Here is a 23,101-nt window from a genome sequence, read left to right as displayed (position 1 = left end):
CTTGGTAATAACAACAATTGTTGCTTGCATGAAAACTTTAATAAACAATATAAAAAAAAAAAAAAAAAAAAAAAAAAAAAAAAAAAAAAAAAAAAAAAAAAAAAAAAAGAATGTAAAAATTAAAGGATGAAATAAAACAAGAATATAATTTTTCGATGATGTTCGTCAATGTTGTAATTTGATAAAACTTTTGACAGCTCCTTCCATCAGACTTGTTTTGAATGGTTTCATCTTATTACGATTTCATTACCACGTAAAAAAATGATTTAAATTTCCTAAATTATTTCTTCCCCTTCGCCATAAAGTCCACTCCTTCCCCCTTTCTATTTTATTTTATTGTCTTTCTGTGCTATCCTATCACCTTCTCCATCTTTTTGTTGTTTTCATCCTCGTTCACCTCTATCTATCTATCAATCTACAATATTTCTATCGTATGTGTCTCTCGTCAGTCTATAAATGTCTTCTTCGTCGTCATTAACCTAACCTTCCCCCGCCCCTCTAACTAACTTACAACCCATTCATCTATTTATCTATCTATCAATCTAACTAACAACAACCGTTTCATCTATTTATCTATCTTATCTATCATCTTTCTTTCTATCAATCAATTTGTTTGCTATTTGCTGTTTGTCGTCATCGTCAACATCAATATAATTTTAACCGAACATTCAAAAAATAAATCCTCAAGCAATTACGATCTGATTTTACGAAAGCACTGCGATATTAAAAAGAAAACTCAAGAACATACAAGAACTTAAGATTTAACCATTAAAAAAAAATAATTTAAAAATTTCAGCAGTAACAGAAAAGGAAGCCTGGATTTATTGATTATGAAAAGAGAATGATAAATAATCAAAGAAAAGGGATAAAAATATCCGACAAAATAAAACAAAACAAAACAACAAAACAACTTTTACAGCAGAGGTAGCAGCAGTTTAATAAGACATTTAAAAAAACAACAACAAACAAAACAAAACAAAAATACCCCCCCCCCCCCTTCCTTAAAAAAAAAAAACCCAACAAAAGAAAACCAAAAGAAAAAAAACGGAAATGAAAATAATGTTTGCTTTTTATGTTTTTAAAGTTTTTACGGCGCTTGCGACACATTTATGTCATTTAAATGCCTGTCAAAAGAAGGAAATGGAATAGGCAACAGATTATAGATTTACGATTAAAGCAGCTAAGAAAAAGTATGACAAAGGGGAATGGTACAAATAGGGAACAGATTGCAGATTCCAAGAGCATACTGTCATGCATTGCACTTATTTTTAGATCAACTTAAAAAAAAAAAAAAACCCAACAAAAGAAAACCAAAAGAAAAAAAACGGAAATGAAAATAATGTTTGCTTTTTATGTTTTTAAAGTTTTTACGGCGCTTGCGACACATTTATGTCATTTAAATGCCTGTCAAAAGGAAGGAAATGGAATAGGCAACAGATTATAGATTTACGATTAAAGCAGCTAAGAAAAAGTATGACAAAGGGGAATGGTACAAATAGGGAACAGATTGCAGATTCCAAGAGCATACTGTCATGCATTGCACTTATTTTTAGATCAACTTTAAATGTCTCATCCAGACACAAGCACAGGATCCCACTAACGAGGAACACACTCAAATGCGTACATATATTATAACAGTACATACAAGACGAAAAAGATGTCATCTCCCAAAACTATAACTAGACATTTGAGAATGTTTCCCCCCACAGTCAAGGACTCAGGCCAGGGCTAGGACAAACCAAAATCCCATTCCAAGACAAAGATAGAAAGCCACTCGGAAAACAGGTATAAGGAGATAGAAGACACAGTGTGACCTCCTGCCCACCATGGGGGGTCATAGACCCCCTTCCCTCTCTCTCTTCCAATCTTTGTTTTTGATTTCATTCAAATTTATCTATAAGGAATTTTAAAGCTAATTTAATAAATTAAACATTGAATCATATAAACATCTTTAGTGAGGAAAAATATGAAAAAAAAACCCCAAACAAAATAAATAAATATATAAATAAATAAATAAAAAAAAATCCCTGAAAACCAAACAAAACAAAAAATCCAAAAATTCACAAAAGGTATAATAACGAGACGTCATGGATTATCTTGTTAAAGTTAAAGTTTCAGTCATGGAACGATACTACGAAGAAAAACATTTCGTTTCGGTAGATTAGCAAGACGACCTTACTGAACTGTCTCCTATCGCATTGGCCGTGTGCAATGTCATTTAAAAAATATGACACAGATAGTTAGTTTCGGATCAAGGTTTCTTGTCATTCTTATTAAGATGACATAAACTTGGCTATTCTATAAAATCCATATATATAATATATATATATATATATATAATATAATATATATATATATATATATATATATATATATATATATATATATATATATATAAGACACAAGAATGAACTTTTTCTTGCCACCTTATTTCAGAAAAGAAGAAATGGAAAATACGGAAAATGCCAATAAATAGATATTTCTCCAACTAATCACGAGAGTCAACACACACACACGCACCCACACACACAATAAACAATGGCGGGTTAATCTGATTGATATCAATAAATTATACTTTCGGCTAACCAGCAGCATTCCCAGTGTATTCGATAAGAGTTTTGAAAAAAATGAGAAAAATCTGAAATTACCTATTCAACTAAGATTAATTACCTATTGTCAAAAGGGAAATGGGTTAAATACATTCAAAAATTAAAAAAAACCCCAAAACAACACAAAAAAAAAACAAAAAAAACAAACAAACAAACTTTCCCTGTGAATCTCATTAACTATTATCATCTTATTACAATTTGTAAGTTGACGAAATTTGGGACTATTGGTTCACGTGGGACTTTAAAGTCATGTTCATGATCTCGTTCGTCACGTCTATTTTTCAAACGTTAGAAGACAATTTCAGCTTTAATGCATCTTTTCCAGTTTTTAAAAAAAAAGCTTTATTCTCGTCATATTTTGTTTGTATTAGGGGATGGTAATCTATACCAAAGAGGCCAGTAACTGAGAAAAAGGATGATCAGTGAATAAGCTCAGCCAGAGCCTGGTAAAACTTTCAGGAAGAGAGAAGAGAACTTCAATGGGAGGGGACAATAGAAACAGGGAAATGGGGTGGGGGGTAAGTTAGAAAAGTAGCACCACCCACCCACTGAATGTCATCAACCCTCTTAATGTCAATAATTACAAAACATTGAATTTACACTCTTCCTCCACTATCACATTGCTGACTGAGATAATATATTTGAATTAAGTTTACCTCCCCCCCCCAAAAAAAAAACAAAACAAAAACAAAACAAAACAAAAAACAAAAAAAAAAAAAAAAAAAAAAAAAAAAAAAAAAAAAAAAAAAAAAAAAAAACCACCCCACCCCCCCCCCCCCAAAAAAAAAAAAAAAAAAAAAAAAAAATCAAACAAAAACAACAAAACAACCCCCAACAAAAAACAGAACAATTTGATGAATGGGTTTTACTGTGCTTTGCAACACTTTTAGGTAAAGTGAAAGAGGATGGAATAATCAACTTCTAGATTTACAATTAAAGCACCTGAGCATAAGTAAGAAAAGAGGAATGGTTCAATTAGTGAACAGAAGTAGATTCCAGGAGCACACTATCAGTGTTCCTAGTTTGAGATCACCCGAAAGTCTCATCCAGATAGGATCCCCACTAAAAAGGATCACACTCAAATGTTTACAAATTATATTAAAACCAAAATCTATAACAGCATCTACATTTAAAAGAAAGGAAAACATCAAAACTAATCCAGTACATTTGAATGTTTCCCTCTCAGCCAAAGGACACGAATAAGGGCCAGAACAAAACCAAGTAATCTCATTCCGAGACAAAGACTCTAGTGCTCTTGGAATCTACACCTGTTCTCTATTTAAACTTGGAAAAGGAAGTTAGATAATAGGGTGATAGAAGACAGGAGAGGTGATCTCCCTACAGACCATGAAATTCGATGAATGACGAATAACGATGAATATACACAGGAAAGAATTATATTATTACCAAAATGAATTAAATATAAAATTTTTTGTTTTCTTCTGCAAGGCCGGCTGGTTTTCAGTTGAAGAATGAAGATGGCACACACAGTCGTCGTGTTGACATTATAACAACTTTAGCATGGAGTCATAACCACTCAATACAGTTTCTATACTGCCCTATACTGACAAAATACATTTGAAATCTCTGGTTTAAAACTTTTTGACAAGTTAGAGCTCATCCTTCAATTTCAATTTCAAGTTTCCTTGACCAAACTGAAGAATTGTACATTGGAAGCATGACAAAGCCAACACCGCTGGACCAGAAAGACTGCTTGTATTTGTATTCAAGGCAACACTTAAATAAAGAACAGAAACTTTGTTGTTTGTTGTTTTTTAGGGGTTTTACGGCACTTGTGACACATTTAGATCACTTAAATGCCAGTGAAAAGGAGGAAAATGGGATAGTAAAGAAAAGTTATATAGTTATAGATATACATTTGAAAGCACATGAATTTGAACAGAAGTAGATTCCAAGAGTGCACCATCAGTGTACTTGGAGATCACCTAAAAGTCTCGTCCAGACAAAAGCACATGTCCCACTAAGAGGAATACACTCAAATGTTTACAAACCATTATACATTTAATACAAAAAAAATGTAACAGAACATAACAGAGAGATGATTTACAAGGAAGAGATGTCATCTCCCAAAACATTTGACTATCCCCCCCCCCCCCCCCTCCCGGTCAAGGACTCCAGCTAGTGCTAATGCAAAACTAAGTAATCCCATTCCAAGACAAAGACAAAAAGCAACTCGGAAAACAGAAAAAGGGGGATAGGAGATACAGCGAGCGACCTCCTGCCCACTATGGGAGGTCAAAAGAACTGAAACTTAGGGACCAGCAAGAGGTGTTGACTTTATGTAAATTTCAATGAATTTTGTCAGTGTATGGCTATGCAGTCATATGCTGTGATTGTTATATGAATAATAAAATGATTTCTTTGAGACATTAAAAACACTGAATGATAGATTTGAAAAGTATGTCTTTTTACCAATTCTTATCAGTTTGAATATGTCGTCATCACCAGGCAAAACAAAACCGATATTTATATATATATAAAAGTAAAGCTAGAGCTATAAAAATGTCATTGATAACACAATGATGATGGTAGAGATATTGTTTCCATGTGAAGGTTCAAGTCTGTCAATGACAATGCATCAAAACCTTATCATATAAGTATATAAAAAGTGGGAGGTCAGTACAGTTGAACACAAGTAATGAATAATATTTTAAATTAAAGCTGTCATCTCAGTGATAAAAAAAACCCCAATCTTTTTTCATTTTTAAGTGCCTAATGCGTACATTTGTAAATTTTTGAAAAAGAATAAAAATGACCAAAAAAAAAAAAAAGATTAATACCGTACTTAATGAGCTTCACTCTTTCTTTAAGCTAGAAGAAAATGTTAATTTAGTTCATAAAGTTTAATGATTCTGATTAGAATTTTTCGAATACTTAGATTTGAGACTTTTTGACAACTAAACACTTTCTAGCTAAAATGAAAGTAAGCTGTTCTCCCAAACGTCAAAAAGGATCAGGGCTGAAATAACCTTCCGCACTCAACTATCGCTTTTGACAACATATCAAAATTTAAAAAGTTTACAACCTAAACTCGTCAAAATAACAGTAAGGGAAATAAAAAACAAAAACACATATAATTCAACAAACTATTTATTATTATTATTATGCTTCAGGAGTTTCAGGAGTCCAAACTTAAAAGTTTTTTATCTGACAATGGCGTGTGTCTTAAACAGAATTAAAGCTATAGTATATGATATTAAGTTAATTCTTGTTCATCATTTCTTATAGAAATTCAAAATAATAATAATAATAATAATAATAATAATAATAATAATAATAAACAATAATAATAATAATAATAATAATAATAATTAATAATAATAATAATAATAATAATAATAATAATAATAATAATAACAATAATTTTTAAAAACAAAAACAAACTTTACATCATAAAAAGAATCATCATAATGGTGATGATGATGAGAAGAGAACACAACGACAATGACAAAAACAATAAGAATCATGACAACAATATCTTCACAAAATGAGCTATTAATTACACAATGTGCAAAAAAAAAAAAAAAAATTTAAAAAGGTAGGTAAATCATTAACATGAAAATGAAAATGTATTAAACCCAACCTATACTTGGAATTTTGTCTTGCCAGTTGCATATTATGGATGGGATCTGTGAGCTTTTGTATTGCATTACATTTCCTACAAAATTTTAATTTACACACACTAAAAAAACTTAAGAAAAAACCCCCACTGAAACGAAAGAAATCTAATCAAAACATTATTCCCGTTTTCCTTTTTTTAAAGCTTACATTATCTTTCCCGTTTTCCTTTTTTAAAAGCTTACATTATCTTTTCTAACTATGAAATAATAACATATACTTATATTTAAAACATGCCACAAAAAATCGGTTACTCAGTCAGAGCTTATTCAGTCATTATAATTCATTTCAACATCTGAACCCTGTGACCTCACCCTGGTTCACTTTTGATTGGCTTATATTTTTAATTCACTTACAAAAAAAAATAATTTAAATTTTGATAAACCAATTGTGTGCAAAATCTATGATGACATGAAAAATGACGTCATAGTAGAAAGAAATGCACTAAATTGGATCACATCAGACTGTAAATGCCAGTTCATTTTTAAAATCTTTGTGAACGAATTAAAAATTTAGGTTTCTCAAAAAAAAATAGTTATCATGAGAAGATGTGTTCAGTTATGATGACCATTCTGCCACTGGCACAAGTTCAATTGTTTTCATATGCCAAAATACAATAGGTATAACATTGATAATTTTATCATGCTAACGCCATTTCCATCATTTGATTATGTTTTTAGAGGATTATGGTACTTGTTACACTTTATGTTTACGTAATTGTTTTTTAGCCCTTGTAAAAAAAAAAAAAAAAGAGATAATGGGATAGTCAGTAGACTATAGATGTAGAGTTTAGATGACCTAAATTTAAAAATATGTCAAAGGAAAACTTTAAATTGTCAATAGTAGTTTTTTCAATCTAACCATTCTGGGTATCCATAAGAATTGCCTCCTATGACTATGATACGTTACGTTAGGGGACTTGCTCTTGGCCACACAGCACAATTGGTGTATTATTCATTAGCTTTCATCAAATTAAAGCCTGGGAATTACTAGAAAATTGCAATACTAGGCGACGCTCACTAAAAAGTGAAAACTGAGTTGTAGGTTAGCTATACTATAGCATGTAAGTGACTGTTCGCTTGATTTTGAAGCTATGGCTGTGTATTGTGATGTCATTTTTTGGGCAGGATCAGACTATGAATTTACAAAGACTACATTCATACCTGTTGCTCCCAGGCACAGACTATATCCCTGTGTCGCACTGTCACTAAACTGACTTCATTTTTTCTAGCCTGAGACTGCTTTGATAAAACAATCGAGTAAACAGTACAATAATTAAGCTCTTCAATTACAAGGAAAGTTAAATCAGAGAAGGGAACATTGGACCATACAAGTCTATATTTTCATCCAAAGAAATCTTCACACCATTTCAAACGGCGAACATCATATCAGACCATCTCATTCATTACATTTGATATTACCAGAATAGAATGCCCATATGTAGTTGTTTATTTGTGGTCATGGTAACAATAACAATGACCTTTCCCTTCCCCTTCTGAATCAAAGGAATAATCCAATCTATCATAGAATTTCAAACAAAACAAATTGTGACAACAAAGTTCATAGAATAAAAAAAGAGTGTTGTCTGGCAGACGATAGTTTGTTCACACCAACATTAAAATCATCTGTATATAAGATATTCAATATACACTACCCAGATAGCCAATAATATAGTTTACCAAAATAAAAAGGAATGACCTTCATTGTCATTTGGGGGAATCCACATTGATGGATAGCTGATTAGTAAACAAAACTAATAACGTTTTCACCCTCTTATTCTCAGTATTTTTATTCTAATAGGACTGGTCAGCTGAAAGAGAACTAAAATCCTGAGGACTTGGCTTGTAGACTGCGCCCCATGCAGTGAAAGATCAAGATCATTGGAATTCCCTTGCTGCTGTCTCAAGCACCTGATGCACAAAGCGAATTGAGTGAGTGAGTTAGTGAGTATCGATAGATATTTTAAGAATCCCAAGGTCTTAGTCCAAAATAGAATACCAACACCATTTAAAACATACAAAGTGTGTGATTCATATTCTAATTTTTCATTTCTTCCGTTGCATCAATTGAAATTGCAAAACAAATGTGAAAGTAATCCATTAAAACAAAGAATTACACAGGTAGTCTTCCGAATGTAACATCTATTTACAAGTATGACAATGGAACGATTTCTTATTTTTCTCCCAATCTTTGAGAGATAAATACTCCCTTAAAGCAATAATGGCTTTCCCCTTTTATGGCAGGCATAATCCATAAAAAATGAGAATGATTGGTTTCTTACACACTTAATCCATATGAGAAGTTTCTTTTTCTTGTGAACACCATGTGAATATCATTATTCATTATCCATCACATTGTATACACGAATGAATAGAAAGAAATTACTTTATTTTAACATTATCTACAAAGAAATAACTCCTTTTGGTTATTCCATTTGTCATTTACTGTAGGTATGGCATTGATTTCCTGCCCATCAAACATTCCAAGTTTGTGAGCAATGAGATGCAGCACATAACACGAGCAACTTACTTCACAATGAGTAGGGCCGAGAATTGGATGAACCTTTGAAACATTGGTAAGAAGTTTAAACCAATTCTCTCTTGAGAATGAAGGCATTCTGCTATCACTGGATGGACTAAATATGTTTTTTTTAAATCTCAAAAAATACTGAATTCTTTCTCAGCTTGGCCCAGGCATGGAGGGAAGCATTCCATATGGTTGTCCAGGGGGCCCACCCATCATTCCACCAGGGCCTCCCATCATTTGGTGAGGATGGCCTCGCGAAGATGGGTGGTAGAAGTCGGGTTGATATTGAGAGTACTGCATATTACCGGGATATTGGCCAGTGGCACCAGGGCCCATGGGACCACCCATACTTGGGGGACCTGGTGGCATTCCTCCTGGGCCTCCCATTCCCATGGGGCCCATACTTGGGTGTCTCGGGGGCATACCGTTTCCAGGGGCCATGGGGGTGCCGTGGGGTCCATGCATAGGTGAGGGGCCTCCTGCCATATGAGGGGGCATGTGACTGTGGGGTGGCATTCCTGCACCTCCCATATGCGGGGACATCCCTCCCATGTGGCCATGAGGTGATGGTCCTGGGGGCATGTGTGGATGAGGTGATGGTCCTGCAGGGCCCATTGGGCCACCATGAGGGGATGGTCCTCCTGACATGGGGCCATGCGTGGCTCCTGGGGCCATTGAGGTTCTGTGAGGGGATGGACCTGGTACCATTTGGGAATGGGGTGAAGGGCCTGGAACAGGGGCCCCATGGGGGGATGGAACGGGGCGGGTAGCGGACATGGATGGGGCTCCTCCATGGGGTGTAGGTTGTTGGGTTGGCATGGAGCCTGCAGCCAGGGCTCCCATTGGAGAAGTGACACTACTCATTATCGATGAGGCAATGGGATGAGAGGTGGCACTGCTGGACGGTGGGGGGTGAGGGGAAGAATCAGAGGTTCCCTGCATCATCATTGCTGCAGCGTGAGCTTGGGCTTGGGCCTGGGCCTGTTCAATGGAGGGCCCGTTGTTCATATAGCCCCCCATTCCTGGAATGGGAGAAACGCACTCCAAACCACCAGAACCCATCATTGGGGGTACAGAACGCATCATGCCTGGAGAGTGTCCTGGGCGCATGTGGGGATGAGGGGGCCCTCCTCCTGGCCCCATTCCCATCATGGAGGGATCATGGCCAGGGCCTGGCATTGGACCACCTGGCATCATTGGATTGGGTGGCATTCCACTGTACATGGGCCCTGTTGCATGGGGGTGGTGGCCACCAGGGCCCATTGAGGTAGGAGGCATGTTGTGAGGGCCTGGAGGTACTCCTTGACCCATGGGGCCTCCTGGACCCTGCATGGCTTGCATATCAGACAAACTAGGGCTTCTCATCATGGCTGCTGACTGCTGCATTGCGATATTTGCTTGGTTGGCGAATTCAGGGCCCATGGCAGCAACACTTGACATGGAGTTAGGCATAGACATAGGTGGGCCTCGAGGTGGGGCTCCACTTGGGGAGTTGTTAGGGAAGTACTGTAATGTGGATGATGCGGGGCTTTTCACATCCATCGTCGGGTGAGGGGATGGGAATCGGGGCATGCCTGAATAATCAATCTCTGAAGGTGGGCGGGATTTGCTGGATTGAGGGGTGGAACCATTTGGGTTTGAAGATGGAGGATTAGCAGGGAGGTATTGAATGGTGTTATGACCTTTCTGTTGGATTTGAACACTTGAGTTGTTGGTGGAGCCTTGGGCTCCAGCAGGGGAAGCAGCAGGGAATTGCGGGGAGTTGGGCACCATACCAACAGATGGAGGGCCTTGAGATGATGATGCTGGGACACTGCTGGGACCACCGGGGAGCATTTGTTGGGAGTGGGAGAGGGGTGGCGATGTGAACTGGAGGTGAGATGAGTTTTTGGACATGGGGGTGGAACCTGGAGGTACACCAGGGTTGGCGGGGTGATTTGGATTCATCATTGCTTGCTGTTGAGGATTTGGCATCATGGGATTGGCATGGCCAGCATTGCCATGCATCATGGGGCCGGGACCCATCTGACCCGGTGGTGGGGGGCCTCCACCAGCCATCATGGCTTGAGACTGGCTCATGTGGTGATGGTGGTGATGAGTCATTGGACCAACATTAGGGCCCCCTGGAACAGGCCCTCGTGGGCCCATTGCTGTTGTGGTAGATCCCATCATAGTTTGATGTTGTTGTTGTTGTTGTTGGGCGAGATGGTGAGGTGGTTGGGATCCGCCAACACCAAGCATTTGTTGTTGTTGATGTTGCGGCTGCTGCTGCTGTCCATCCATTGATTGCATTTGCATGTTGACATAGCTGTTCATGGCAGGGTGGTTTGGGATGTTGACCTGTGATATGGACATGTTGGTGGCAATGTATGTGTTGTTGACACTCGGAGGAGTCACTGAGGTGGTTACTACTGTTGATGATGCTGTGGTTGTAGTTGATGATGATGAAGATGATGATGTGGACGAGGATAATGATAATGATGATGATGGGGCAGAGCTGATGTGAGATGATGTCAATGATGTTGGGACAGCAACAGGACAAGATACATCAGTATTGTTATTATTATTGCTAATGTTATTTGGAGTTGCGTTATTGTTATCAGTATTGTTCGATTGTCCATTATTGCTACCACTGTTGTTAATATTGCCACCAGCAGCAGTACCCCCAGGACCACCAGTTGAGGTCATTTGACCCTGCATCTGAATACTGTGGAAGGGACCACCTTGCATCATATTCTGCTGCATCCGATTGGACAGATTCTCTACGCCTTTTGCCAGGTTTGCTAAGCTAGCTGATGTGATATTGGACATGGCTGAGGCCGGAGATGAAGAAACTGATAAAGATGATGATGAAGTTGATAAAGATGATGATCCTCCTTTAGTATTGGGGTTGGGGGTATTTGGAGCGCTACTAACGCCATTGGATAATGAAGGGTTCGATGGGTCAAAATGTGAGAGTCTCATGTTAGCACCAGGAGCATTGGAGTGTGGTTGTTGGGCCCCTTGAGGCCCCATAGGTGATGGCCCTGCAGAGGTTGGGGGAACGGGAGGTGTGTTGGACAGTAAGGGCCCTTTGTTGGGACCAAGGGGACCACTGTGAAGAGGAGAGTTTGTATGGCTGTTATTATTGTTATTATTAAAATTATTGTTGAGTGGGATGGAGGAGGGATTTGTATCAGTACCGCACATAGACTCATCACCCCCACTTCCCGCGACAAACGCTGCATTCAATTGTTTTGTGATAGTGAGTTCCTGACCTTCAAACTGGTTGAGGTGGTAGTGGATTTTAGTTGGCGAGGGAGTATGTTGTAGATTGCCTTTGCTATAGTCGTCCAAACCGCTATGGTCATCGCTGACGGCTGACCGTTTCCGTTTCTGTGCCTGAGCATAGCTGGGAGGTGGTTTGTTGCTGCTGCTATTGTTTGTGCCGGCGCCAGAACTAGCTGGAGGTATCACTGGGGGTATAACCCCACCCATTGTCTCTGGATTAAACTGTTCTGGGTTACCAGCCCGATGTAACGTAACTTGTGATGGAGAGGTAGCGTGACCAGGCCCCATCATGTGAGGATGATGATGAGGGTGATGAGGGTGGTGATGAGGGTGTGATGGGTGACCATGTGGCCCCATGGGGCCAGCGTGCCGTGGGGCCCCTGGGCTGATCCCAGGGGCCATGGCTCCAGGCATTGTTGGATCGAATCCAGGATCCATTGGACCCTGAGGTGGCATGCCATGGGGTGGGTACCCCTGCATTCCCCCAGGTACCATCGGGTCCATTCCCATGTGCGGATGAGGTCCACCAGGGCCTCCTGGCCCATACATGCCCATTCCCGTTGGGTCTCCCATTCCATCAGGGCCCATGGGCCCACCCATCGGGGGCATGGGCATTCCATTCATTCCTGTAGGTGAGGTGGGCCCACCTCCTGGCATGCCTGCATGCTTCTGAGAGATGGACGAGTAGTAAGATGGTGGTGGTCCACCATGATCTCCCATGTGTGGAGGGCCAGGGGGTCCACCAGGCCCTCTAATATGCTGCATTCGATGCTGCTTCTCCATCATGTAATCCTGCTGCATGTGCATCCATTCTCTCTGAGCGTGGAACTGAGGAAGAGAAAGGCAAAAAAACATGAATGACATTATATACTTGAAAATGACAAAATATTAATGGCCTATTTGTTTTTATTGGAAAATATAAAAGTGAAAATTTAGCAATAGATAGGTGTAAGTTAACTTAATGAAAAATAGTGGAAGATGTATGAATAGTTAATACTGATAAAAAATTAATTTTAAAAATGAAATAATCGTTCTCATGCAATGGTTCAAATCCAATAAGAATTTGTAAGTTTTTCTGGCTTTAACAGGCAGCTGGGCCTGTTTTTAAAAACTCTCGTTGAAACTTTTAAAACAAAATAAAGAGTCCTATTAAAAAGGATATCACAATAAAGCAGTGTTCAAGTTCATTTTCTATTTCACTCCAGAGATCCTATTCCCTTAGACATGTGATATAAAACCATGTGAGTTATTGAAACCCCCAACAACTGTCAAACAATTGTTAAAATGCTGTAATTTTTGGTGCATGTACATCACCTAGTCATATAATCTGACTACTTCAGATTGGAGAGAGATGTAATGACCGTTTTTTAAAAGAAATCTTTCACAACCATTCACAAAGAAATTTACTGGATTTTCTAAAGTATACCAATTTATAATTGGGTGATGGGGGTCTGATTAGAGCTGGTGGAAACTCTTGTCACTTTGATCAGCACCCTACAAAATGGTGACGAGCATTTATTACAATCTGTTTTTTTTTTTTTTTTTAAAGGGGTGGTTTGGGTCTTTTCTAAAAAAAATGTAATCACCTATATTGGATGGTTTTAATCATTCTGTATCGTTATTATAGGTTAAAAAACATTTTTGGTGAAAAATATAAATTATCTGTATTGATACCCGTTTTACGACCTAATTTGGGGGTCTGGAATAAAAAAAAAAAAAAAACAATCTTGAGGCAAACGTTCCATAAATACTAATGAATGAATGACCTCCATATTCCTCTCTCTTATCAACATTGTAGCATTTTATGTCACAAAAGAGAGATTTTACAGCTTTAGCTTATGGAATTTTTATTAGAACATTACAAAGTTGAGAATCAAAATGTTATGACAAAAGTGATGTTAAAAATTTATAATTTGAATTATAATTCAAAATACACATACCTTATCAAAATAATCTCTCTATGGTGATATAATACATTATCTCTGTGATAACTGGAAATTTTCAGACAATTTCATTGAATAGATTCTGAGAAATGTTTGACACAGTATCCCTTTTTTAATTCAGAAAAGTGAGTGGAGCAGGCACTTATGTTGGTAACAACAAGATATGAAGTGAATAGAAAAGTGCCAGAAGACAATAGAGAATAAAAATTTTTCGCGGCGGTGGTGGGGTTTGAACCTGCGACCTTATTGGTACGACAACTCCGCCTGGCAGGTGAGAGCGTGGCTCTACCGTGTGAGCTATCCACGAACACAAAAATATTCGTTTCAAACTCAAAGTCATTACTAGATCCCTCTCTCACCCACTTCTTGAGACCGCCGATTCGTTCGTACACCACCATCGCGAATAATTTTGACCAGCAGTTAAGCTTAATAGCCAATATTCTCAACACAAACATATAACATAGAAACGATTGAGACATTGAGTATGCTCCGGTGTATGGGGTGAATTTTTAATTCAGAAAAGTGAGTGGAGCAGGCACTTATGTTGGTAACAACAAGATATGAAGTGAATAGAAAAGTGCCAGAAGACAATAGAGAATAAAAATTTTTCGCGGCGGTGGTGGGGTTTGAACCTGCGACCTTATTGGTACGACAACTCCGCCTGGCAGGTGAGAGCGTGGCTCTACCGTGTGAGCTATCCACGAACACAAAAATATTCGTTTCAAACTCAAAGTCATTACTAGATCCCTCTCTCACCCACTTCTTGAGACCGCCGATTCGTTCGTACACCACCATCGCGAATAATTTTGACCAGCAGTTAAGCTTAATAGCCAATATTCTCAACACAAACATATAACATAGAAACGATTGAGACATTGAGTATGCTCCGGTGTATGGGGTGAATTTTTAATTCAGAAAAGTGAGTGGAGCAGGCACTTATGTTGGTAACAACAAGATATGAAGTGAATAGAAAAGTGCCAGAAGACAATAGAGAATAAAATTTTTTTCGCGGCGGTGGTGGGGTTTGAACCTGCGACCTTATTGGTACGACAACTCCGCCTGGCAGGTGAGAGCGTGGCTCTACCGTGTGAGCTATCCACGAACACAAAAATATTCGTTTCAAACTCAAAGTCATTACTAGATCCCTCTCTCACCCACTTCTTGAGACCGCCGATTCGTTCGTACACCACCATCGCGAATAATTTTGACCAGCAGTTAAGCTTAATAGCCAATATTCTCAACACAAACATATAACATAGAAACGATTGAGACATTGAGTATGCTCCGGTTATGGGGTGAATTTTTAATTCAGAAAAGTGAGTGGAGCAGGCACTTATGTTGGTAACAACAAGATATGAAGTGAATAGAAAAGTGCCAGAAGACAATAGAGAATAAAAATTTTTCGCGGCGGTGGTGGGGTTTGAACCTGCGACCTTATTGGTACGACAACTCCGCCTGGCAGGTGAGAGCGTGGCTCTACCGTGTGAGCTATCCACGAACACAAAAATATTCGTTTCAAACTCAAAGTCATTACTAGATCCCTCTCTCACCCACTTCTTGAGACCGCCGATTCGTTCGTACACCACCATCGCGAATAATTTTGACCAGCAGTTAAGCTTAATAGCCAATATTCTCAACACAAACATATAACATAGAAACGATTGAGACATTGAGTATGCTCCGGTGTATGGGGTGAATTTTTAATTCAGAAAAGTGAGTGGAGCAGGCACTTATTTTGGTAACAACAAGATATGAAGTGAATAGAAAAGTGCCAGAAGACAATAGAGAATAAAAATTTTTCGCGGCGGTGGTGGGGTTTGAACCTGCGACCTTATTGGTACGACAACTCCGCCTGGCAGGTGAGAGCGTGGCTCTACCGTGTGAGCTATCCACGAACACAAAAATATTCGTTTCAAACTCAAAGTCATTACTAGATCCCTCTCTCACCCACTTCTTGAGACCGCCGATTCGTTCGTTTTATTCTCTATTGTCTTCTGGCACTTTTCTATTCACTTCATATCTTGTTGTTACCAACATAAGTGCCTGCTCCACTCACTTTTCTGAATTAAAAATTCACCCCATACACCGGAGCATACTCAATGTCTCAATCGTTTCTATGTTATATGTTTGTGTTGAGAATATTGGCTATTAAGCTTAACTGCTGGTCAAAATTATTCGCGATGGTGGTGTACGAACGAATCGGCGGTCTCAAGAAGTGGGTGAGAGAGGGATCTAGTAATGACTTTGGGTTTGAAACGAATATTTTTGTGTTCGTGGATAGCTCACACGGTAGAGCCACGCTCTCACCTGCCAGGCGGAGTTGTCGTACCAATAAGGTCGCAGGTTCAAACCCCACCACTGCCGCGAAAAATTTTTATTCTCTATTGTCTTCTGGCACTTTTCTATTCACTTCATATCTTGTTGTTACACAGTATCCCATAACCTTAGAAAAATGACATTTGAGAAAATAGCAAAATAACTTTCTGTTTTTCACACTTTTCTTACTACCTGTACTCTTTTCAACTGTGTTTTTCGTGCCTTTATATTATATTTTAAGAATTTGGACTTCAATTATATTATTTCTAAGATAATAAAATATCGTTTTCCACCAAAATCTCAAAATCAATTTTTTGAAGGATTTTCCAAATAATTAGACCCAAACAGCCCCTTAATCATTTGCAATGGGTCTATAGGAAATCTTCCAAAACAACTCCCTACCTGATCTTTTCCATTCATCCCAGGAGGGCCAGGGCATCGAGGCCCATAAGGTCCCATCCCCTGCTGGGCCATCATGTGCTGTTGCTGTGGAGACATCATTCCGTGGGGAGGCATCATGCCCTGCTGGTGGTACATCATGGCCTGTTGCTGCTGTTGCTGCGCTGTCATGCGGGGCCCGCCTGGATACATACCTCCCGGCATCTGCTGAGGCCTTCCATCTGGGCCCATCATCATGGGAGGACCTCTTCCATCTTGTGAGGCCCCATTACCTCCCATTAACATTTGGTGGATCTTTGTAAGTTGGGCTAGACCTAGGATGGATGAGTAGAACATGAGTCTTATGTCTTTGTCTATATATTGATGGAAGTGAAATCACATGATTGTGAAACAAAGAATGCTAAATCGGAAATGTATACGGCAAAAAATAATTAAACTGGATACAGTGAAAGTTGGGTTTGTACATACTTAGCACTCCTAACTTTTTAAATGATCCTAAGAATAAGAATGTGAATGTATAAAAGAATTGTAACAAAAACTTTTCATAATATTCTAATAACAGAAAAGATGGCTTCATAATTGTGAGAAATAAAAAGAAGATACAACTGAATACTTCAAAGCAAAATCAGACCTGCTATAAACAAGAATTAAAAAATCCTAAGATAAAAAATAACCAAAAATGTTTTATTTTAAGCTATACTTATAAGAATTATTAGTTTTAACTAATTTAGAGCTAGAGGTGTAGTAGTAGTGTGGTTCAATTTGGTCAAATGTCTGTTTTGAGAAGAAAAAAATACCCAATATCTTATTATTTTTCCTAAAAAGAATTGATTTGAAAAATCTGAAGAAAAAAAACCCCAAACAAACCAAAATTTTGCTCTCCAATTAAATTAAAATTTTATTAATTTTTTTTATATGTTGACATCAATATACACTTTACTAGATATCCATATCTTTACAATTATATAATCTGTATGTCCCTTGAAATTTATACTACGTCCCTTGAAATTTATACTATGTAATTATTCTCACAGCTTACAATATTATTACATAATACCTATTACCAAGTTTTATTTTGCCACATTTATTTACGTATATTATGTTTATGTATGTAGCATTGTCAGTATTTTTTACGTCTGTACAAAAATTTCCTTTTTGAATGAATAAAGTACATTATCATTATTATTATTATTATTATTATTATTATTATTATTATTATTATTATAACTGGCAAGTGTGCCAAATATTCTGATATAAAATTCATTGCTGTATGTATACTTCAGAAAACTTGTAGCTCTAACATCAGGATTGCAAAGATTTGTAAGATTCAACAAAACTTGTTAAAAAAGAAAGTTTGGTGCTCAGGTACTTTGATAAATTATTTACTCCTGCTGAGGACAAAATGTTAAATAATAAAGTCAGTTTTAGAGCCTATATTCATCATCATCATTGCCTTTTTCACCCTGGGTCAGGGTATAGGCCACAGACAGTTTCCATCCTTCTCTATTCTGAGCTAACTTTAAAAAAAATCTCATTCCATGTGTGTCTATCAATATACTCGTCCCTGAGAACAAAATAGTTTAATTTGTTAATATGTTAAAAAAATCAGGTTGAAGTGAATTTTCAAGCGGGCATATTGCTGACAGTGAGAGATCTTCCTACCTTTTGATCTGTGCTGCCTCTGCTCCGAAGTCAAGTTTTCATCAGGCACCTGACTGGACGAGATATTCATGGGGCCCGAAGAACCCAAAAAGTCTGGGTTTTCCATATCCATCATGGGACCTCCTGGATAAAGTCCGCCAGGCCCCATCATTGGATGTGGGCCCCCTGGACCACCTCCTCCCCAACCACCCATCATACGTGGACCTGTACTATTGGGAGGGTATCCCCCTCCAGGCATCATAGGCCCTCCCGGCCCCATCATACTAGGGTCATCCATCGGCCCTCCAGGCCTCCAGTTCTGAGGTGACGGGCCTTGCATTGGCATCATACCTGGAGGTCCTTGTCCTTTCATCCCAGGCCCCCCTTGCATACCTTGAGGACATCCCATTCTAAGGTTGGTATTGGATTTCAACGGATTTTTCTGAGAAGAAAAGATAATACAAAAGTAATATTATCATCATCAAGATAATGTGGATTCTTAACATAGTAAAAACCTCTGACAATCATGCATCCATTCCCACAATGGCCTCTCTAAATCTTCTTAAGCCCTTTTCATCAACCTATTTCAAAATCCCAGATCTAAAAAATATAACTACTAGTATCTAATAAGAGAGTGTAGAATATGTGCATCACATACCTGACAACTTTAAGAAAACGAAAAGAATAGGTGACTCTAGTATTTTACGACAGATATATCAATATGTGACCCAAAGTCTCTTGCCCGTGTTGATCTCATGTGAAGTGATTTGAATGTTGAAAATCTGATTTTACTATGGAAAACATGGGACTTGGACAATTTTACATGCTTCCTTAAGTAAAATAGTAGATACATTTTCTTTAAGTGTGAACAACTAACATTTTGTATTTCTGATCATCTGTTTCCTGCCATTCTTTATCCCTACTGGATGCTCGAAACCCTTTCTTCCATCTATCTGGATTATATGTCCAGTATTACAATTTTTAATTGTTTTTGTGGTTGACTCGAGTAATCCTTTGGCTCCAATACATTCCACGAAGAATATTTTACTCTTTTTCTGAAGCTGTTATATTCTATTCATTTTTGCTAAATATTAATTAGAAAAGTTTTAATAATAATATAATAATAATAATAATAATAATACTTTATTGCATCCCAAAAAGGAAATTTTTTGTACAGACGTGTTATAATTTACACAATAAAAATACAATGGAAATAGGATGTATATATAAAAAAAAAAAAAAAATAAATAAATAAAAAAAAAAAAAAAAATAAAAAAAGGAGCAGCTCTATAACCAGAGCTGCGCTTTATAATATGAATAATATCAACACTGTAAAATAGTTAAAACTGTCACTATAAATTGAAAATTGAAAAGATTGAAAAACAAATAAATTAATAAATTAATATTTATATTTAAAAAAAGTAAAAATGAGAAATAATTATATAAAATGATTATTGCTTGTTGTTATAAAGCCTAATACTGGACGGCAGAAAAGATTTTCGGTGTCTCTCTGTTTTCGTTGAAATAGAGAAAGGGCGACCACTTCTTTCTGACATAATAATTGATGGTCTTAGTGGATGATACTGGTCATTTAATATTTTAGTTATTTTAGTTATACAAAATTTCTCGTATAAAAGATCTACATCGTCAACATCATTTATATAGCGTTTAATGGATTTTTTAATATTTGAATTTATTTTGTTCCTTTCCACTGCGAAGCAATTGCCTCCCCAAGCTGTTATACAAAATGACAAAACACTTTCGATTACTGCTCTATAAAATAATGTGCAGAGGGTTTTATCTATTCTAAACTGAGAGAGTTTTGATAAAAAATATGTACGTCTGCACATCTTATGCCTAATTATTTTCAAGTGTTCATCCCACTTGAGCCTGTCATCAATCGTTACACCAAGGTATTTGTAGTGAGGAACTCGCTGGACGAATTGGTCCTTTAATTTTAACAGTTCTATCGGTTCCTTCACTCTCCTAAAGTCAATCACTAGCTCCTTTGTCTTGCTTATGTTAAGCTCTAGGTGGTGGGCATCACACCAAGACACAAATCTATCAATTTCTTGCCTATAAGCCACTTCGTTGCCATTTGTTATGAGGCCTTGAAGAGCGGTGTCATCTGCAAACTTTATTAAAGGTACACTCAGGTTTTGGCTTATACAGTCATTTCACATATTACTCAGTTTTCAGGTGACAACAATTAATTCTATAGTTCCCCCCCCCCCCCCCCCCCCCACAAAAAAAAGAAAACAAACAAAAAATCCCAAACACCTCCCTCCCCACCCGAAATAAAAACCTAAAAAATCCCAGAACAAACAAGGAAGTATAATTAAATTCAATTAAAATTATAGCTTCCGTCCACATTATAAAGAAGAGACAAATTTACGATCATGTTGCTTTCAAACGCTCACCTGTAGGAATGCCTTAGTGTTGGGATGTTCCATGTGATACTGTAAGATACTCTTACACTGACCGGCCCTAACACTCTCAGTAGCTTGGTTGGCTAGGGTGGTGGAGAAGACGAAAATCTGGCTCTGCTGCTGCATGAATGGCGGTTCACTGCTAGTTACTACCATGCTGTTGTTGTTGGGCCCCATTGGGCCCTGGGGCTGACTGATGGGTGGTGTGGGCCCCAGGCCTGGACCACTGGAGGGCATAACTGTGGATGGTGTGTTGCTTCCCGAGGATGGAAGTTGTGGGGTAGTGGGAAGTTGGGGAGACTTCTCTATAGAGCCTGGCTTGCCATTTTCACATTTATTGTCTGAAGAGAAAATTGAATGAAAGAAATATCAAAATAAATTGTAAATGGCTGATATAAAATAACTTCTGTGACAATGCGATCATTGAATCTCAAAGTATGCCCCTGATTTTATCAAAATCAATTTAGCTTATGAGCGCTGCTGAAATTGACACAAACTATTTTAATGCACATCTTATCACAAAATCAATTTGTTCATAACAAGACTACATTTTCAAATCCCTTTTAAAACCAGTTAACTGCCACACTCTAGAAAAATATATATTTAAAAATGTGGCCAGAAAAATGTCGTTCAAATATTGATCGATTTAAAATGATCCAGGTTTGAGAGTTTTTTTTGCCAAGATGAGGGTCATTTAAATACAAGAAAAAAAAAATCCCCCTCCCTCATATGATTTAATACATATTACATTCGCTCCGCATTGAATCAAATCATGACAGCTGGGAAGCACTAAAAAAATTATTGATCAAAAAATAAATAAAGTAAAAGAAATTAAATAAATAATGAAACTTTGAACCAGGCTGTTTTTTTTTTTTAAACACTAGACTCAAAACATCCATGTGTTTTATACACGGTAATCTGTACACAGCTCAATTTGCCCAGTCAACGCGGCATGCAGAAAGATAAAACGATGAATGTTATGTAACAGAAAAGAGCCGGCCGTCCAAAATAAGATGGCGGATGGCTGTATCACATTAAATTTAAAGACCAGGCAGAATAATACACCGGTCTTAATTCAATGCCACGGTTTGTTATGTAGATGACCCATTTCTAATCACTCACTCTCGTGTTTTTTCTCTAGTTTGATTCTTTTGTTGTTGTTGTCTTCGGATTTTACCGATATGGAACAATCTGAGGAAATGAAAAATAAAGTTATCAAAAATATGCATCAAACATAATATCTAGCAATCTATTATTTACATTAAAACAAAAGAGACCCATGTTTCTCCTGATTCTTGGATTATTTTTTTTTTAATGCACTCACTCTATGGTAAATGCACCTCGAATTTAATTTAAGATAATTGAAGGACAAGTTATCAATCCTCCAGGCAATTGTAAATTAATATTATATCCAAAGATCCAACACAAAGTTTTAAAATTAGATTTTTTCGATTTAAAGAAAAGTTGATGAAAACGGAGTCACGGTCTCATTATTAGGTTGAAATATGATTAAGAACCCTTTAATAACACAGGAAAGTAATCAACTAGCTTGACTTTCAATTCTATTAGAGAGGGGGAGAGAGAGAGAGAGAGAGAGAGAGAGAGAGAGAGAGAGAGAGAGAGAGAGAGAGAGAGAGAGAGAGAGAGAGAAAGAAAGAGAGAGAGAGAGAGAAGAGAGAGAGAGAGAGAGAGAGAGAGAGAGAGAGAGAGAGAGAGAGAGAGAGAGAGAGAGAGAGAGAGAGAGAGAGAGAGAGAGAACTGATGGGCAAGGCTATACCAGATTCCCCATTGTTGAGTTTCCTGGAGGGAGGTCTGCTTGAATCTGTGGAAGATGGGGTCTTCTTCCCTCCCATGTCCTCATCTTTAACCTCTGTCTTTATTTCCATATCCAGCTTAGGCGTGGTGCCGAGTTCTGGCTGGGAGCCGGGCCCGTTAGCCGTGGCCGTGGGCCCCGTAGTGGAGGGCTCTCTGTGTATTTTGGTGGCGTCTACTCTCTCTTTCATTGTGGAAGTGGTAGTAGAAGTGGTGGTGGGGTGATTGTTATTTGGCTGTATTGTGCAAGATGGTGGAGAATTCTTGTTGTTTTACAAGACTTAAATAGAGTAATATATTTTGAAACTGTGACCTTTAAACTTTTTTTTATGAAAAGGTCAACGTTTGAGGAGTCGATGAGGACGATGATAAAATAAATGTCGCAAATGAACAAGATAATAAGGATGCTGATGATAAAAAAGAAGTGAAAAGGAATGAAGACGGCGACGACGATGATAACGATGGTGGAAATGAGCAATGACTCTTAAAAAGTCTTAGATATTTCTGCTGCCTCCTA

At 37.7% G+C, this 23,101-nt stretch overlaps 1 protein-coding gene across 6 annotated transcripts in view; it reads right to left on the bottom strand.

Annotated features, from left to right (window-relative positions):
- Positions 1-5,948: 5,948 nt before the first annotated feature.
- The window catches only part of LOC144978250 (uncharacterized), a 165,347-nt gene continuing 148,194 nt past the window's right edge, over positions 5,949-23,101 (bottom strand). For all 6 annotated transcript variants that reach the window (XM_078924083.1, XM_078924084.1, XM_078924086.1 and 3 more), the window contains 6 exons: positions 22,550-23,101; positions 21,895-21,963; positions 20,764-21,113; positions 18,365-18,785; positions 16,706-17,016; positions 5,949-12,872 (listed from right to left, as the gene is read on the bottom strand). The exon at positions 22,550-23,101 is cut by the window's right edge and continues 183 nt beyond it. In XM_078924083.1, coding sequence (XP_078780209.1) covers positions 8,928-12,872; positions 16,706-17,016; positions 18,365-18,785; positions 20,764-21,113; positions 21,895-21,963; positions 22,550-22,775 — 5,322 coding nt within the window. In that variant the 5' untranslated portion in view covers positions 22,776-23,101 and the 3' untranslated portion in view covers positions 5,949-8,927. The remainder of the gene's footprint in view (positions 12,873-16,705; positions 17,017-18,364; positions 18,786-20,763; positions 21,114-21,894; positions 21,964-22,549) is intronic.

This window comes from Berghia stephanieae, chromosome 8 (genome assembly GCF_034508935.2).
Source record: "Berghia stephanieae isolate SIO BIC M18660-M18661 chromosome 8, UCSD_Bste_1.3, whole genome shotgun sequence".
Taxonomy (NCBI): domain Eukaryota; kingdom Metazoa; phylum Mollusca; class Gastropoda; order Nudibranchia; family Aeolidiidae; genus Berghia; species Berghia stephanieae.
The sequence above is the reverse complement of the archived record's forward strand: the minus strand, read 5'-3'. Positions and strand labels throughout refer to the sequence as shown.